The 20,547-nt window shown below is 40.6% G+C and overlaps 1 protein-coding gene across 2 annotated transcripts; it reads right to left on the minus strand.

Moving 5' to 3' along the window:
• Positions 1-532: 532 nt before the first annotated feature.
• On the minus strand, positions 533-20,047 carry LOC105440322 (low-density lipoprotein receptor-related protein 2-like). Of its 2 annotated transcripts, XM_030989992.1 has the most exons (17): positions 19,910-20,047; positions 19,478-19,529; positions 18,507-18,553; positions 17,980-18,093; positions 17,062-17,236; positions 16,284-16,417; positions 15,501-15,693; positions 14,177-14,257; positions 7,919-13,156; positions 6,708-7,339; positions 5,954-6,109; positions 5,322-5,411; positions 4,987-5,095; positions 4,398-4,523; positions 3,723-3,800; positions 3,125-3,205; positions 533-1,147 (listed from the first exon to the last, which is right to left on the minus strand). In XM_030989992.1, exons 1-17 carry the CDS (start codon positions 20,018-20,020, stop codon positions 576-578), a joined length of 7,989 nt encoding a protein of 2,662 aa, XP_030845852.1. In that variant the 5' UTR covers positions 20,021-20,047; the 3' UTR covers positions 533-575. The 2 variants fall into 2 exon arrangements, with proteins under 2 accessions (XP_030845852.1, XP_030845851.1); XM_030989991.1 differs by having other exon boundaries at positions 6,708-13,156.
• Positions 20,048-20,547: the final 500 nt, after the last annotated feature.

Genomic DNA, 20,547 nt, shown 5'->3' on the forward strand with positions numbered 1-20,547 from the left:
TTGGCATTGATCCACCATGCACTAGCTAATGAAACATAGTTTTGAACTAAAATCAAAAGCAATGAATAAAAACAGATTCATAAAATTCATCTCACCATATGTTATTACAAATGCACCTGTAAATTAGAATGAGTCCTTCAAGGACAAAGAAATAAAAAAGCGAATTTGTCTTTTCCAAATCCCTTAAAAACTTGACTTTTAATAGCCTGCTGATTGAATTGTATTCTATGAAATAATTGAAATATTATAAATGTCCACATACGATCCTTATAACGAATGGCTTCCTATTCTTTGATTGCAGATGATAACAAAGGAGTGTATTCGAGCTAACACCATTAAAAACTAGTTCGCTCGATCGCCACTTAAAGATGACTGTATTCGAATTTCGTTTTGTGCAACTTATTTTATTACTGCAAATATGCATCCGGAAGATAGATATATATTTGTTTTTGTATGTCCATCTTATTTTCGTCTCGAACCGTTTTATGTTACATGTAGGTAAATCTCGCTCTATATTTATTGTGATATATACTTAAGGAGAAACGTTGTGATATATACCTAAGGAGAAACGACGCTCAGCGTTTTTGCAACGCTTTCTTCTTTCTATTGAGTAAAGCATTCTCCAGTGTCACGAGGCGTGTCAACATCCCCTTACTAAGCAACGCATCATGCTTTCCTTCCATACCACCCTGTTCAGTGTCGGCTTGAACTGCGCCATCTTTGTCAATCCTCTTAGATCGCCTTTCCTTCAATTTCAAGGACAGTTCATTCTTCAAGCTGCCAATGAGGTCGAGTTTCTTTCGGGCATCCTCAGACAGAACGATTTTACGACGTCGATATGTTCCAGGTCCGGTCGCTCCCGTCTCGGCATCACTTTCGACATCGTTGCCTCTGGTATCCTGGTCATTCACGCCGTCGACTACATCATTAGACTCGTTTTCTTCAGGTTTGCGAGTCTTGCGCGCGGCTGTTATAGCTTCCTCCAGATCATTGACGATCGAGTCGCTCATAATTTTCTTGGCAGTTTGGAAAAGCTTCTTGTTCGAGAGCTCTTTTGGAAGATTTTGGTCACGATCAGCGAGAGGACTTGGTTCTTCGGTTGTTGAGCTTGTCACATTGTCAACCTCCTCTTGTTCTGTGAGATATTCTGCAATAGATTAAAAAATATGATACGTTATCAAAGGATGGTCCTATTTTTTTAGACAGGGGTCTGGCAAATATTTGAACATTTTGAAAAGTTCACAATCCATGAGTGGCGTTACGTATATCTAATAATAGCGTGTGTGTGTGGATAGGGGAGGGGTGGGTGATATCCCTCTATGTGCCCCCCCCCCTCAATTGTGAGTAAAGACAAAGGAATGTACTAGTGCTTAATCAGGGGCGGATCTAGCTTTTTGCTAAGGGGGGGGGGGTTGACCAAAATAATGACGATGCGGAGCATCGTCCACGAGCCGCAAAGCGGCGAGCCGATTTTTTTTGGGGGTGTTTATTAAACCCCGTAAGTGATGTTTTCCTGGCATCTATTAACGCAATGGAGACCATAAAAAGCAGTGCATGATAACGTCTTTTTAAATCAAGTAACAGTTTAATACACAGTTATATCCAGAGTTATCATGTGTTTGGTTAAGTTACCAGATGAGTTGAATATCTTCTCACAATATTTGCACTTGAAAGGGTTTTTCTCCAGCGTGCGTTCTTTTTTCTTTCTTTTTTTCTCTCCTTTTTTCTTTTTTTTTCCTTTTTTTTTTTTTTTTTTTTTTTTTTTTGGGCCGCCCAAGGGGGGGGGGGTTTAAACCCCCTAAACCCCCCCGTAGATCCGCGCCTGTTAATGGTGAATTATCGATGTTTTATCATAACTTAATCACAATTATAATTAATAAATGACACATATTTGTAAAGCTTAATTCCTCCTTTTTCATTTGATGCAACTCACATGATGCATATTAGTAATTAAAAGCAATTTAAAGGGAGGAAACCAAAAAGTAATTTGGCGGGCGGTATCTGAATTTCGAAGAAAAATTCACATTTCTAGAAAGTTCATTTTCTGCTCTTACATATGACACCTCAAATCAGGAATAACAACGTTCTGTATGTTTAAAGTGATGCTTGCATTTCAATAATTTGATTAAGCGAATTCGTTTTCACTGGCTGCCTGCCGTAGCAACAAACGGAATTGAAAAAAGGACTTAAGTTCGTTTCGTTGACGATCAGACATAGACGAAATACTTCATGCATGGCTGATTGTCAATGAAACGGAGTTAAGTCTTTTGTCAATTATGCTTGTTGCTACGGCAGGCAGGCAGTGAAAACGAACTTTTAAAATCAAATTATGGAAATGCAAGCATCACTTTACAGAACTTTGTTATTCCTTGCTCATTTTTCCTGATTGAGGGGCAGAAACTGATCTTTGTAGAAATGTGAATTTTTCAACCAAATCCAGGTACCGCCCGCTTAATGAACCCAATGAGGATCAACTTCACTGGGTTACGTAATACAATGTAAACGTGTGCCTGGGGGGGGGGGGGCGTTTCACGAAACAATTAGTCACCGACTAATGTCATTCTCACCGACTATTTTCCAGGCCTCTGATTGGTCAAATTTAGTCAGCATTGACAGTTGTCGGCGGACAAATGTTGATGAAACTTCCCCCTGTAAGTGTGGGGGTCTGTGCGCTATTCATAAGGACAGCTATTTATAAAAGACCGCTATTCATTTAGTCTCGCGTTATGGATAGCGGTCCCTATGAATACTGGTGCTTATGAACGGCGGTCCTTATGAATACCGAGGTAAATTGTCTCTGGTTTGCTCGCTACTCATAAAGGAACGCTATTCATTTTGTCCCGCATTATGGATACCGGGTCTTTTGAATAATATTCCTTATGAATAGCGGTCTTTAGGGATAGCGAGCTTGACCTGTTGGCCCGAATTCACAAAGGAGGTTTGTCGACAAACCTCCTTTTGTTTCGACAAACCTCCTTTTGTTATTTACAAACCAGGTTTGTAAAAAACGCGTCAAAACGCGTCATATGACGTATATAAACCTCGGTTTGTCGACAAACCTCCTTTGTGAATTCGGGCCTTTGTGTGTAAGTTGTCAGCAATGATCCATATCGAATATACGTACCTGCACGGTGCAATGTTTGCTCAATGTTATACAGCGTGTCAGCTACATCCTCTGTATTGTAAGTCGTATCATCATTGTTACCTTCAAACAAAATAAAATGAGATTAAGCCTTTTACTTTTCAAAAATATTTTTGTTTTATTTTTTTTATTAAAGTACAAGGATTTTAACTATTGCAGACACAAGTAAAATTTAATTTCCTTATCTTCTCACTTGAGGATGAAAGAAATAATAACAGACATCAGGTCTCTGCCCTTCTTTTGATAATATATTTAATTTCATTTTAAATCAATGTCAAAAATTATCAATACCAAACCAGACTTAAAGGTGATAGAAAAACACGCTCTTTATATACCTTCAAGTTTTTACTATTATATTTTCGAATGTCTTTGATATGTTGAAAGAATTGTGTTTATAAAAATGACATTTTATTTTTACTGTTGTAAAAATGTATTTCATCGATTTTTATGCACTTCTTTAACAAAGCTATGTAGATCCCGATTTCAGTTTTCCCAATTATGGATTACCTGGGGAAAGGGGAAATGTAACATGTGTAGGCCTGTTAAAATAATTTCGTGCAATTTAGCTGTGCATACATACCATTTTCAAGAATACCATTAAGATCCTCCAAGTCGTTATTCAGTTCAGTCAACACATACGAGAGACCATCATTGGTTCCTGAAAGATGGAAATGGAAATACAAAGTACCTAAGATTGAAGCTTAATGCGAAATGAATTCGATAAACTCTTCCACAATTATTGTTATTTGTTGGCATTGTATTTTAGATGATAACGTTTAATGAAATGATTAATGAAATGATTAATTAGATGATTATTTGAAGTTGTAGAAGCTCTCTCTTCTCCTTTGTAATCGCGTCTATTTGTATGTTCGTTTGTCTCTTTTTCTCTCTCTCTCGAGATCACTCACTCTCTTTCTATCTATCTCATTTACAACCCGTCTCTCTCTCTCTCTCTATCTCTCTTTTTTTTCATTCAATCTCTGTCTCTATCTACTTACCCCCTCCCCCTTCTTTCTTACTCTTTCTTACTCCATTTCTTTTTCTCTCTTTCCCCCTTTCTCTCTCTCTCTCTCTCTCTCTCTCTCTCTATCTATCTTTTTTTTCATTCACTCTCTGTCTCTATCTACTTACCCCCTTCCCCCTTCTTTCTTACTCCATTTCTTTTTCTCTCATTCCCCCTTGCGCGCTCTCTCTCTCTCTCTCTCTCTCAGAATGTACAGAGATGCAGTTTTAATAACGAGTTTCCCATCCATACCTTGTTGTGCTGGACATAATGCTTCATCTTCTCCTCCCAGACAGTCATTATAATCATCACACACAGCATGTACAGAGATGCAGTTTCCTTCATAACATTGGAACTGGTAGTGGGGATCACAATCTCCTGCAAAACAAATTCAGGGTTTATAAAAGAGCAGCGTAAATGCTAGACAAAATGGCAGATGTCCGTATTCTTCAAAGCAGTTCAAGTTTAACCTGGAAAAGTTTCATCCAGTTGAAAATGTCGACCCACCCTTTTCCATGTATTTCCCACTTAAACTTTAATTTGACAATACCAACAGATCATAATACGGAGTAGCACTGCATGTCTCTCCCCTTTGCAAACTTTGCCTGCCAACCCCAGACAACTCTTTAAAGCCATTTCGTGTTTCATTGAGTAACGTGTTTATAGTTTATATCGTTAGTTTAAACTGTATTGTCAGCAAATCGCAAAGGTTTACACTGGGGAGGAAGGAGGGATGGGGGGGGGGGGGGCTTTGGAACAGATACCCGCCCCTATCAGAATGGCTTGGTGCCAGTGATAGGGGCGGTCCATCTGTGCCACCCAAAGGTCTCTTGTCTCTTACCTAGGTTTTGGAAGTCATTACAGTTTAAGGGTATTTCGTCAGATCCTGTGGGGCAGTCATTCTTGCCGTCACACATACCCTGAATTGGAACACAGGTACCAGACTCGCACTGAAAACAAGAGGACAAATGTTTAAGTCCAATGAAACAATCAAAGACAGTGAACACGCCCAGCAAAATAAAACTTCAAACAAGAGAAGCCAAGATAATCAAAGAGTTGGCAATAACCAATGTACATCTTGATAAATTTACGGGTGTGTTTGGTCTATTTTTTCATATTTTTTTATATTCACTTTATCTAATTTCATTTCTTGCACATGATCTTTGTATGACTTACCTCATACTCATACGCGTTACACGCACTCGGGCAGCTGTTCTCATCCTCACCATCTTCACAGTCCCGATAACGACCGTCACACACGTAATCCTGCAGTCAAACAGAAATACAGTTTGTAAACGGGTCAGAAACCGTCTTACTTTGTCCCGTATCATAGCGATGACGTAGAGGATTTTAGTGTTTCAGCCTACATCTTATTATTTTATTCATTTCATAGCCCTGCTAGATCATGCTGACCTAAATGAAAGCGTTTTGCTGATGTCAATTAATATGCACCAGTCCATAAAATTACTTAACGTCTGGGACACAAAATTTCCAAAAACATTTGACTTGTCCAAACGCGGGATCCATTGAGGGTGAGGGGGGGGGGGGTATATCATATAGGGCCATCCGGCATAGCCTCCTGTCGATGGCCCTCGCGCTGTTGGAGTCCGTAAATTCTGGCTCGCTGGTCAGAATATACGGACTCCCAACAACGCGAGGGCCATCGACAAGAGGCTACATCCGGCTTGACGTTGAAATGTTGCTCCGTGTTCACAAAACAAATGATCCTTGCTATCTTGAAAAAAGGTGTTTCATTTTTTAATACAAACTGTAGAAAACAAAATTTGGACAGATCACTGCAAATGTACCTTTGGAATGCAAGACCCGTCGTTACACCTGAACTCTGATTTTCCGCAGTCGACAACGTTGTTACCTCCGCAGTTCTCCTCATCCTCTCCGTTCATGCAGTCCGTGTATTGTCCGTCGCATCGCCATGTGGAGGATATGCAGACTCCATTGGCGCACTAGGTTTTGATCAGAACGAATGGAAAAAAGGAGAGTTTATTTTGTTATTCTTGATGAAAAGGAAGAGTTTATTGACGAAACCCATAGTTGAGATATGGATGGAAAAAACTTTGACCTATCGTATTGAATTGTGCAAGCATTTGTCATCATTATCTGTCAAGTTATATTCAAATAATAAAATAATTGATTTTGTTTTCTTCAAAGAAAAGTACTATTGTTTAGTATTTCTAGACTTCGTTGCCCCCCCCCCCCCCAGACACACACACACTTAAAGTTGAACAAACGCACTTCAAAACAACTATCATGACCAAAGCAAACAAGTGTTTGGTGACAATTTTCACTTATGGCTCATTTTTGTTGGTAATATTTTTGGTGACATTATGTGGGTCTGATATAACATAAATAGAAGAATAAAATAAATAAGAAGTTTAAGCTGGGCAATAGTGCTTTTACTATTCGGATATAGACAAAGGGAACGATATTATGAAAATCATAAGCGATTTTTAAACCAAACCCATTCTAAGATCAGTTAGTGAATTGGCAACTTGATTATCAATGTGGAAGATGCAGGATTCTTATAAAAAGTTCTACATTTACCTGAAACTGGTCCCGGTCGCATACACTATGTGGTCCGCAGTCTGTCTCATCCTCACCGAGAGAACAGTCTTCGTACAACCCGTCGCATCGGTAACTGGCAGGAAGGCATGAACCATCGATGCATTGGAACTCGTTGCTGTTGCATCCACTGATCGGGCAGGCCTCCTCATCCTCACCGTGATAACAGTCTTGATGACCATCACAGCGGGCATCAAGAGGAAAACATTCTCCGTTGCTGCATTTAAATTGTCCTGTACAATCTTCAATGATGGGACAACCATCCTCATCGTCCTTGCCATAGCAATCGGAGATGCCATTACATTGAGCCGTTAGAGGAATGCATTCTCCTGAATTGCATCTAAACTGACCCGCACAGTCTTCTACCACCGGACAGCCATATTCATCTTGGTTGCCCACGCAATCTCGAATACCATCACAAACAGCAATTCTTGAGATGCATTTTCCTGGAGAACAGGTGAACTCACCCGGACACTGGTCTCCGAGAATAGGACAATTAAATTCATCCTCTCCTTTCAAGCAGTCTTGGGTGTTATCGCAGATTCTGGTAGCTCCAATGCAGCTACCGTCATCACATTCAAATTCACACCGATTGCAATCGACTTCATCTTCGCCTTCAAAACAATCCAACCTGCCGTTGCAGACATAACTCCTTGGGATACAGTTCCCTCGGTCACATGCAAATTCACAAACAGTGTTGCAGTCATTTTCATCTTCTCCATTGTAACAATCTCGATTCCCATCACAGACTTTGCTTTGCGATATGCAGGGGCCATCATCACACACGAATCCATCAGAACACAGACTTCTCATCTGGCATCCACCTGATTCGTCTTCTCCCTGAACACAATCACGTACTGCTCTGCATCTACCTCCGAAAGGGATACATTGTCCGTCGCTACATTTATATTGTCCTGGACAATCTCCAATGATAGGGCAACCAACCTCATCATCCCTGCCATAGCAGTCAGAGATGCCATTACACCTAGCCGTTAGAGGAATGCATTCTCCTGAATTGCATCTAAACTGACCCGAACAGTCGGCCACTACCGGACAGCCATCTTCATCTTCGTTGCCAAAGCAATCTCGAACACCATCACAAACAGCAGTTCTTGGGATGCAGTACCCAGGAGGACAGGTAAACTCACCAGGACACTGGTCTCCTCTAATGGGACAATTCAATTCATCTTCGCCATCGAAACACTCTTCCCTGCCGTTGCAGATATAACTCCTTGGAATACAGTTCCCTCTGCCGCATTCAAATTCATTTCCACATCCTGCTGGGCAACTTTCCTCGTCTTCCCCGGAAGAGCAGTCAGGTATGCCATCACAAACATTATCACCACCAATACAATGGCCATTATAGCAGGTAAACTCAGTACTGTCACATCTTTCGTTGATAGGACAGGAACTCTCGTCCAGGCCATTTGAACAGTCTCGACGACCATCACAGATGTACCGTAATTCAATACAGAATCCTGTCTGACAATTGAATTTACCAGGGCAGATATCTTCTGATTCACAGTTCTGCTCATCTGTACGATCTGGACAGTCTTTGTAGGTGTCACAAACTTTGCTAGACTCTATACAGGTTCCATCGCCACATCTAAAGCCATTGCAAGGGTTTGTTAATGGGCAACTTGATTCATCTTTACCATCATAGCAATCACGAACTCCATTACAGACAGCTGAATTAGGTATACAGTTTCCAACGTCACACAAAAATCCATCAGAACACGGACTACTAATCTGGCATCCACCTGCTTCATCTTCTCCTTGATAACAATCACGTATTCCGTCGCATCTAGCTCTTAGAGGGATACACTGTCCGTCACTACATTTATATTGTCCTGGACAATCTCCAATGATAGGACAACCAACCTCATCATCCCTGCCATAGCAGTCAGAGATGCCATTACATCTAGCCGTTAGAGGAATGCATTCTCCTGAATTGCATCTAAACTGACCCGAACAGTCGGCAACTACCGGACAGCCATCTTCATCTTCGTTGCCAAAGCAATCTCGAACACCATCACAAACAGCAGTTCTTGGGATGCAGTAACCAGGAGGACAGGTAAACTCACCCGGACACTGGTCTCCTATAATAGGACAATTCAATTCATCCTCTCCTCGTGAGCAATCTTGGGTGCTATCGCAGATCTTGGTAGCTTCAATGCAGCTTCCGTCATCGCATTCAAATTCACAACGATTGCAACCAACTTCATCTTCGCCATCGAAACACTCTTCCCTGCCGTTGCAGACATAACTCCTTGGGATACAGTTCCCTCTGTTGCATTCAAATTCATGTCCACATTCTGGTCGGCAGCCTTCCTCGTCTTCCCCGGCAGAACAGTCGGGTATGCCATCACAAACATTATCACCACCAATACAATGATCATTATAGCAGGTAAATTCGGTACTGTCACATCCTTCATTGATAGGACAGGAACTCTCGTCCAGGCCATTTGAACAGTCCTGACGTCCATCACAGATGTACCGTAATTCAATACAGAATCCTGTCTGACAATTGAATTTACCAGGGCAGATTTCTTCTGATTCACAGTTCTGCTCATCTGTACGATCTGGACAGTCTTTGTAGGTGTCACAAACTCTACTAGACTCTATACAGGTTCCATCGTCACATCTAAAGCCATTGCAAGGGTTTGTTAAGGGGCAACTTGATTCATCTTCACCATCATAGCAATCTCGAACTCCATTACAGACAGCTGAGTTAGGTATACAGTTTTCAGTGCCGCACTGAAATTCACAAACTGTGTTGCAGTTATTTTCATCTTCTCCTTGATAACAATCACGTATTCCATTGCATTTAGCTCTTAAAGGGATACACTGTCTATCGCTACATTTAAATTGTCCTGGACAATCTCCAATGACGGGACAACCATCCTCATCATCCCTGCCATAGCAATCGGAGATGCCATTACATCTAGCCGTTAGAGGAATGCATTCTCCTGAATTGCATCTAAACTGACCCGAACAGTCGGCCACTACCGGACAGCCATCTTCATCTTCGTTGCCTGAGCAATCTCGAACACCATCACAAACGGCAATTCTTGAGATGCAGTACCCAGGAGAACAAGTAAATTCACCCGGACACTGGTCTTCTACAATGGGACAATTCAATTCATCCTCTCCTCGTGAGCAATCTTGGGTGCTATCGCAGATCTTGGTAGCTTCAATGCAGCTTCCGTCATCGCATTCAAATTCACAACGATTGCAACCAACTTCATCTTCGCCATCGGAACAATCCAACCTGCCGTTGCAAACATAACCTCTTGGGATACAGTTCCCTCTGCCGCATTCAAATTCATTTCCACATCCTGCTGGGCATTTTTCCTCGTCTTCCCCGGCAGAGCAGTCAGGTATGCCATCACAAACATTATTACTACCAATACAATGATCATTATAGCAGGTAAATTCGGTACTGTCACATCCTTCGTTGATAGGACAGGAACTCTCGTCCAGGCCATTTGAACAGTCCTGACGTCCATCACAGATGTACCGTATTTCAATACAGAAACCTGTCTGACAATTGAATTTACCAGGGCAGATTTCTTCTGATTCACAGTTCTGCTCATCTGTACGATCTGGACAGTCTTTGTAAGTGTCACAAACTCTACTAGACTCTATACAGGTTCCATCGTCACATCTAAAGCCATTGCAAGGGTTCGTGAAGGGGCAACTTGATTCATCTTCACCATCATAGCAATCTCGAACTCCATTACAGACAGCTGAATTAGGTATACAGTTTCCAGCATCACACACAAATCCATCAGAACACGGACTACTAATCTGGCATCCACCTGCTTCGTCTTCTCCTTGATAACAATCACGTATTCCATTGCATCTAGCTCTTAGAGGGATACACTGTCCGTCGCTACATTTATATTGTCCTGGACAATCTTCAATGATGGGACAACCATCCTCATCATCCCTGCCATAGCAATCGGAGATGCCATTACATCTAGCCGTTAGAGGAATGCATTCTCCTGAATTGCATCTGAACTGACCCGCACAGTTGTCCACTATCGGACAGCCATCTTCATCTTCGTTGCCAAAGCAATCTCGAACACCATCACAAACAGCGATTCTTGGTATGCAGTATCCAGGAGGACATGTGAATTCACCCGGACACTGGTCTCCTATAATAGGACAATTCAATTCATCCTCTCCTCGTGAGCAGTCTTGGGTGTTATCGCAGATTCTGGCAGCTTCAATGCAGCTACCGTCATCACATTCAAATTCGCAACGATTGCAACCAACTTCATCTTCGCCATCGGAACAATCCAACCTGCCGTTGCAGACATAACCTCTTGGGATACAGTTCCCTCTGCCGCATTCAAATTCATTTCCACATCCTGCTGGGCATTTTTCCTCGTCTTCCCCGGCAGAGCAGTCAGGTATTCCATCACAAACATTATCACCACCAATACAATGACCATTATAGCAGGTAAACTCGGTACTATCACATCCTTCGTTGATAGGACAGGAACTCTCGTCCAGGCCATTTGAACAGTCCTGACGTCCATCACAGATGTACCGTAATTCAATACAGAACCCTGTCTGACAATTGAATTTACCAGGGCAGATTTCATCTGATTCACAGTTCTGCTCATCTGTACGATCTGGACAGTCTTTGTAAGTGTCACAAACTCTACTAGACTCTATACAGGTTCCATCGTCACATCTAAAGCCATTGCAAGGGTTCGTTAAGGGGCAACTTGATTCATCTTCACCATCATAGCAATCTCGAACTCCATTACAGACAGCTGAGTTAGGAATACAGTTTCCATTGCCGCACTGAAATTCACAAACAGTGTTGCAGTTATTTTCATCTTCTCCACTGTAACAATCACGATTCCCATCACAAACTTTGTTTTGCGATATGCAGGAGTTATCAGAACACACGAATCCATCAGAACACGGAGTACCGTCACAGGCGTAAGTTTCCTCGTCTGAATTATCACCACAATCGTTATAACGGTTACAAACGCGATTGGAGTCGATGCAATTACCATTTCCGCAACGAAATCCTGTCGAACATCTGTCATCTGGACAACCAACTTCGTCATCTCCTCCAGAACAGTCTCTCCGACCATTGCAAACAGCAGAATCAGGAATACACAAACCATCTCTACATTTGAATCCCCTGCACTCTTCTGGACACCTTACTTCATCCTCGCCTCTCAAACAATCCGGTCGACCGTTGCATACACTGGCCGTATCAATGCATATCCCATCGTTGCATCTAAACCCAGAACACTGCTCCGGGCAGTTGATTTCATCGTCACCTCGTGAGCAATCTGGTCGCCCATTGCAGACATCTCTAGTGTCTATACACGAACCATCGGAGCATGTGAACCCGGAACATTCCTCTGGGCAATTAATTTCGTCTTCTGCTGCGCGGCAATCAGCATTGCCATCGCAAAGGCTTGATATTGGTATACATGTGCCATCAGCGCATTCAAAGGCAGTGCACCCTGGCAGACAATTTTCCTCATCTTCTCCCTCGGAGCAGTCTCGCGCTCCGTTGCACACCGAGCTGATATCGGTACATTCCCCGTTGTTGCACTCGAAACCATCGATACAATCAGGTGCTGTGAAGCAAGACACTTCCGTTTCATCTCTGCCATCAATACAGTCGAAACTACCATCGCAGATTCTTGTAGATTCAAGGCAGTAGTCAGTGCGGCATAAGAACAATCCCCGACAGCTAGGTGACTCTGGGCATCCTGCTTCGTCAACAGCCCCGTAGCAATCAACCCATCCATCGCAGAAGGCCTCGCCTGGGACACACTGTCCTGTACTGCACATTTTAAGATCAGCGTCTACATCACATTGTGGAAGTTCCCTGCAGGATACCTCGTCTTCACCATCAGCGCAGTCAACTTGACCGTCACAGATCAAGGACGCCGGGACACACGTCCCATCCATGCACTGGAAATCACCGCCACATTGCGTCATCACGCAGTCCTCCTCATCTTCACCCTCGCTACAATCAATGAACCGATCACATAGCCGACTCCTAGAGATACACTTGCCTTCGTCACACCGGAAGTCACCCCCACAGTCATGTGGCACAACCAAAGGGCAGTTACGCTCGTCTTCCCCTCTTAAGCAGTCATTCCTTCCGTCACATACTTTCGCTTCTGCGAGGCATCCTACTCTACTGCCGACGTTGCAACGTATCTCATTTTGGCGACACGTTGGTTGCGTTGGTTGTGTTGGACGCGTTGGATGCGTTGGTTGCGTTGGTTGCGTTGGTTGGCTGATGCATCCACGTTCATCCTCTCCTCCAAAACAATCTACTCTCCCGTTACACACAAAGCCATAAGATAGACACCGGCCATCGGATGAACACTCGAATTTACCCGGACATGCTGCTACGACTGCACAGTTCTCTTCGTCTTCTCCTGTAGCAGTAGTATAGGGGAAGAGAGTCGAGGGAAGAAAAAAAAAAAAAAACGATAACCAATAGATATAACTATGATAACTTTGTTTAACACACTAGTTGAAATGTACTACTTTATACGTATTATATTAATTTAATACAGATATGATTTTGGCCTGCAAATACATGTATTAGCATGCAATATAATGCTAAAGGAATCAACGAATACAACAAATCAGCTGTGAAGTATCAACAATTCGATATAAATTGTAATCCTTCAAATACTTGCTATTATCAGGTCTTAATAGCTTAACCCAAAACCGTATTATCTTCATAATTAATTTATCTTTCATGAATAATATACAAAGAGAGCTACTTCGTGGTGTAAGCATAATTTACATAAGTCAAAGGAATGTTTGAGTTCTTGTTTAAGACCGCGAGTGCCTTCAAAGTGTATGGTTATTACTCTTATCCTTATTTATGACATTTATAGTGCCCTTTTAGGACCTAAAATTGCTATGAAGGTAGTTTTAGACCACAAAATGTGTGAAATTTAGATTAAATCCGATCATACCAATTCAGCTCCACTTTCCAAAAATAAAAGGTAGCCGTTAATCTAATAATTTAATAATAACTAAACACGGGCCGGTAAACAAATAGCCAACATTTGCATTGGCTGGAAAAATACGTATGAGGCGCGATCTCGTTTTTTCAACGGCTTGTTCAATATTATCAAATATTTTTGGGGCCCCACAACATATTAGAAATGGTAATGTTATAGATATTTCAACCGTGTCTGAATCGATATTATCCTTTTAATTGTATGCTCATTTAAATTTGACACTCAGTTTTTCATTATTTCACAACAAAATATTTTGTGTAGCGCCCTTTATACCCAAACTCAGCTTTCCCTTTTAAGTAAAATGACCTTAACTATGATAACGAACACTCACTTATCATATTTTACAAGTGAAACAACAATACTTAAAGGCTTGTCGATATTCAGAATAGATATGAAAAGATCTGTTCCCTAATATCTCACCATATCGGCAGTCTTGTTCAGAATCACAAAGAGCTGATCGAGGCAAGCATAGTCCTTCTGCACACTCAAACTGATCATTTCCTGTATAAAAAAAAAAGTTGTTGAGCCAAATAAAATATTTTCCCGGTACCCGGAATCTTTCGGGATTCTCACTTATGGTGGTGGTTATTTTATTTTTAGAAAGCATAAATGCTTGTAATAAGTAAGCAACCAGACGGCCGACGGCTTTAGGTCCTCCCCGAGGGACCAAAATCCGTCGATAATAGAACGATAACAAAACGATAACGATGACGATATAGATGATGATGATGATGATGATGATAAACATGATCATAATAATGATTACAATAATACCTCTACTTCTAACAATAATAATGACAACAATAGCAATGATGGAAAAGGAGACATTATTCCCTTAATGTCTTCAGGAAGCTAATTATTTCTCCTTGGTTTAGTATTAAATGTAATAATGCATGATTCATGGATGGATACATAATGAAAATGGAGTAAGTTATTTTACATCGAAGGGCATAACTGTCAGAGGTAACTGCGCATAAAGGGCTTTGCTATCCTAGGGGGGGGGGGTTTATTGGTGAGAGAATTGTTGTACATGTAGGGGTCGTCTTCATTGATGGTATTACAAGGGGGTGTCCGGGAATCATTTTCCGGATATTGTTTTCCGCTCGAGGGTAATTGTCAAAAAATATTGTCAGGGTATCAAGTGTCAAGATGTAAATGTTCAGGGTGGTAGTTCGAGGGTGGGTGCGTAGGTGGGTAGGTGTGTAGTACGGGGTAGTAGCCGGGAGTAGTAGTCCTGGGTGGTAGTTCGAGGGTAGTTGTCGGCGGGTAGTTTGCCTTGTTTTTCTCTGTCTTTCTGTTGTAATTTATATTTAATTATTTATATAGTTATGGAACAAACCTTTGATAGGCCTTTCGACTTTGTTTGTCCCCCCACATTTTGATACTTCTGTTCTGTTGAGTTATTTGTTGAAATTGACTTTGTATTGTTAATGTTTGTTATTGTGATATCAAATGCGCGAAATAAAATAAATTGAATTGAATTGGGTAGTTCTCTGGAGGTAGTATTACGGATACAAGTTTGATGGGTACCCGGTAGGATGCGACCGTCATTGTTGGTCAAACAGTTTTTGAGCGTCAAGTAACACCTGGCTGGAATGCTCCCCAGGGAGTGGAGATTGTGCGGGCAAACACTAAATCCAATGACCGGGGTAATAGTATATTTGTAAAGCGCTTAGAGACATTATATTACGCGCTATATAAAAGCTAAGTATTATTATATTATCATTTGATCAAAGGAACTTACGGCATGAGAAGCAGTCTTGTTCATCTTCTCCATACGAGCAATCGTAAGTCCCGTCGCAGATCGTCTCGAGTTGGATACACCGCCCGTCATCACACTGGTACCTGCCTGAGCACGGCTCAGTGATTGGTATTCCACCACAGTCTAGCTCGTCCTCTCCAAAGTAGCAATCGTGGACTCCATCACAGACATATTGCTGGTAGGATATATTAAAAGATGAGAATATAAAATAGTGTGCAACTTAAATTAAGATTAACTATCTGTAAGTCAATATTTATCCAATTAATCCAAAAGGAAACTTAAACATTTTTGTGTAATCATGTAAAGCGCCAATGTATCAACCGAGTTTCCTGATGGGAATATTTATTTTTTCAACAACAAAAAGTGTTCATGGGGCAGGCCACAAGTACAAATGTAAAGAATTGGATCTTTGTAATTTGCTTTGTAGATCCAATTTAAACATGTAACATTAATTTGCTACTGTAATGTATAGAATGGGCTAAGCTCTGAAATATTCTAGCAAAATAGCAATATAGAGTGTTTAAAACAAAATTTGCGAATGCAAAGTTTAATTTCTTCAACATAATTTATTTTGATATAATATGCAATATATAGGTGTACAACCTAGCCAAGTTGATTTTTCAAAGGAGGGGGAGGGGTAAAGGGTGGACGCGTTGATGTATAACCCATATAATTCTATAATTTATTGTTGTAAAACTCGATTTAAACAAAAGTAGAATCATATCATCATATTATCAGATCATAATGACGTATATGATGTCTCACATTGTCTACGCAGGCATCGTTGTTGCACTTGAATTGACCAGGCGGACATGTCTGAGTAAGGCAAGCCTGTTCGTCTTCTCCTTCTAGGCAATCAACATGACCATCGCAGAGCCAGTCTTGAGTTACGCAGGATCCTGGGATACAACACCATGATACATGCAGATATATGGAGAGAGAGAGAGAGAGAGAGAGAGAGTGAGAGAGAGTGAGAGAGAGAGAGAGAGATTGAAAGAGTGTGAGAGAGAGAGAGAGAGAGAGTGAGAGAGAGAGAGGGAGTGAGAGGGAGAGAGAGGGCGGATCGACGAAGAAGAAAAAAGGAGGTAGGAAAACAAAACCATTAGATACCTGAATATATACATACAGACAAAGAGTTGAATGGCAGCCAGGTCCAAAATACAGCTGCAGCCCGCAATTTAGGACTCTTAAGATTACCTACATGACAAAAGTAATTTTATACTATACGGTATATTCTAAAGTTTGCTCGTTCGATTTGATAGCTCTGCGTTTTCTTAATGAAAAGTTGATACTTAGGCAAAAGAGGTCCAACTCTCCCCAAACAAAACTATGCCAGTACACATTTACATTTTGCCTACCAAGTATTATGGCAGGAATTAATTCCTTGAAATGCAAGAGCGCTATATAAATGGCAGCTATACATGTAGGCTAAAAGCTAAATGCTAAATGCGCCTCGAAATAGAATTTCTAGATAGATGGCGCTATAAAAAAAGCCTATTATTATTATTATTATTATTATGGATGAAATCATGATTGGTGTTACCTGTACTGCATTTGAATTCATCCTTGTCGCATTGTGTTCTGGAGCATCCAATCTCATCTTCCCCGTTGGAGCAGTCATCGATCTGATCACATAGCCAGTAGTCCGGGATGCATTCGCCGCTCTGGCACCGTGTCTGGTCAGGAGGGCATGTGCTTATCGAGCAACTTTGTTCGTCCTTTGAAAAGATAATGTTAAACATTGTACAGTAGGAGCCACATAATTATGAAAGATTCACAAAAAAAGAGAAAATTCGTAAAATTGGAGGGCCTGAGTAACCGAATTGGTATATGTGTACGTAGCCATTGTTTAGAAAATGCCACCGCCAATCGTGAATGTGTGACGTATGAATCGAGTGAAAGGACTTTTCGAGTCCTTTCCCGGAGGCATTTTAAGTTTACACCCAAGAAACGATTGGCAGTACACTATCTTCTTTGCGATTAGTACACACATGCATACACAATTCCAAATGCAGTTACCCGCTGACACGTCACAACTCGGCAGGGGTACAGGCTTAGGCTGTGAAAATGGCGACTCCCTATGTGGTACACGACCAGTCGACGCTTGTCATATAGTTAATAAAACTACCTCTGAAGGCTCGAATGAGAGAGTTTTTTTTATCAAACATGTTTTTATATTACTCTGTACAGGATTATGAGACTTTAAATGGCTGAGTTTTATTTTCCTCTTTCATGTAAAAAATCACATATTTGTACATTTATTTCAGCTTCATTTCACAGAAAACACATTTTAATTTCTAATCTTTTCATTTCAGGACAAGAGGAATGTGTATTACTACGTTACCCTTTGAATACCAATAAAGACAACCTGTTATTTACTTTTATTACCTGACTCCCTTCTATATATTTAAAGTTGAATATATATACTCTCATAATATCAGAGACTGAAACCATTTCTTACCTCTCCGCCTGGGCAATCATACAGCCGTCCATCACAAACCTGATGAGATGGGATACATTTACCACTCTCACATTGGAAGGACGCCGTCGGACATCGGTAAGGGTAGGATGGCGCCTGGAGAAAATATGAAATAGATTCAAACTGAAAACAGGGTCGACTAGGAATGCAGGGGTGCGCCTAACTCTTTTGGTATTTTGTTTAGTGCTGACACAAAAAGGGAAGGAAAAAGAACAATTTATAGTCCTACATACTCACTCCACTTTCATTGTTCAAAGTGAAAAGTATTGTAAATGATAATGTTATGCTTTCAATAACGTTAACACTGTAAGACTATACAAACTTTCAATTTTATATCATTTAATTTCGATAATAACTTAATTTCATCAAAATGCGCCCAATTATCTGACTCGTAAAAGCTGTAACAAATTGGTCGTTTAATTTAAGTCTTGATACAAAATTATAAGAAGAATAACTCGCAAAACTTCGTTGTTTTCAAAAGAATAGTAAACTTTAGAAAATAACCTTACCAGTTGCCTCTCCTTTAGATGTAGCTTTGTAAAGTTTGTCGATCGAACTGAAATGTGAAAAGGGAAATCATTAGATCAAATATATAATTATCCTTTACAAACAAGCTTAGAAATCAACAAAATATAGCATTACCGAGAAAGTGGGCCGGGATATTGTTTTGATAAATATGGTTACATAAATAATGCAATAAAAAAAAAATGGTATTTCTATATTATAGAACTAGCCATTGCCAATAATATGTTTCAAATTGCAGTAAAACATGAAACTAAAAATAAAGTTGAGATCGTGAACAATAAATATATATTCTTTCAGATGCGAAGAAGTGTAGCAATTTCGATGATTTTTATGTTGGTATTTACGCCCAGGCGTCCATCTTTGACCCCGTCGGACTTCGCACCCCTACCATCACCTTCCCCCTAATTTTGAGGATTAGTGAATACGTTGGCTGCGTTTCCACTATCTATATACGTACTCTCTATCGATACATTCATGTATTTTTCATCAACACTCATTAATTTTATTCCATTCTTTTTAAATTTGCATAATTTCTTTTTAATTTTTCATAATTTCATATAATCTTATTAGCCAGTTCGTATATACTATCTGCGCATGGGCAGATAAAGGTACATGTAATTTGTTCCCAAATTGTAAAATCTATCGAGACGAATACTGTTATCGTGCTCTTGAAAGTTATGTAAATCTGTATTCGTTTGCAACGACAGTACATTTATCAAATACACAGGTGGAAGTAGGGGGTATTCTTCTCAAGAGGCAAACAAAAAGTACCTCCATTACCTCGGCAGTGATTATTCCAACATAAACGCACAAATAAGACGTATCCATCGTGTTAAATGTCTGTGGATATCTTGGGGTCATGCGTTCCGAAGCTTTTTACGAACTGGCTTATTTCAGTTCATTCCTCTTTTTTTTTAAATTCAGGCTTGCATTAGTTCATTCCCAATAGACTCACCGTTATCTAGATGGCGGAGTACCCGTAATTTGGTCGATCGTTCGTTTTCCAACTACAAAAAGGACCAAACATGAAAGAATATACAGTTTATTTGCCTTTCTACTGTCTTACTTGACACTGGCCGAGACATTAAACATTATATGTCAATTTAAATCAGATGGTAATTATTCCATTTTTCTTTCAAGTTTAAGGGTAAAGTAACAACCAAGTTTTACCATTTGAATATCCTAGATAGGGCATTGTCATAAATAAAATACATTAAAAAAAGAATTGCAGCAGGCTTTGAGAAAAAATACCAAAACACTTTTTCAATTTGTATTCCTTATCATTATGTGTGTTCTTATTCACCCCGATTAAGCCCAATGACACTATGACTAGAATAAACATGTGACTACATTAATGGTACTTGAAAAGACATTTAGAGATGCATACCGAAACACCACGCCTCAAAAATCGTCTTGCCCTCTCCAACTTGCCGTCCTCTGAACCGCTGCAAAGAATGATTAAAATCAGCAAACCAAATATCAATATTTGATTCTTCATGTTGGCCCGAACTTTGGATTTTCTTGCCTATTTAGCAAGTTTTTTTTCGTGTAACTATTCTGGGTGGACTTTCCCCCTTCCGAACAGGCCTGCAATAAGTCGAGTACAGGCGTGGCATATGCATATAGTGAAATGCATTCATTCACAGTAAAGTAAGCCAAGTTCCCAGTTCAAAACTACACGATTATGTATGGCGATGATGAAGCAATGATTTGTACGGAATGTTTAGCATTTGAACGTTCCGTATCAATGACTTCACGCACTGTGCGCATAAAAGAAAACAATGGAATATGCAGATGATGCTATGTCAGTTTGACATCTTTTAATCGGGGAAAGGTCTCGCACACAATAAAGTTAGGAACGCGGGCTGGTCTTGGTGTTGGTTGAACCCTTCTCCTGCCACACCGCCAGACCGACTCTGTATCGACCGACTCCGTGCCATGTGAGGGTAATGTAATCTGTGTGCTCGGTTATTCGTCGGTATAGGGTCTATCAAGTCGGTGTGACCTAGGCGTTTTAAGAGCTGG

The sequence above is a fragment of the Strongylocentrotus purpuratus genome, unplaced genomic scaffold (genome assembly GCF_000002235.5).
Source record: "Strongylocentrotus purpuratus isolate Spur 01 unplaced genomic scaffold, Spur_5.0 spur5_scaffold_19, whole genome shotgun sequence".
Classification (NCBI taxonomy): domain Eukaryota; kingdom Metazoa; phylum Echinodermata; class Echinoidea; order Camarodonta; family Strongylocentrotidae; genus Strongylocentrotus; species Strongylocentrotus purpuratus.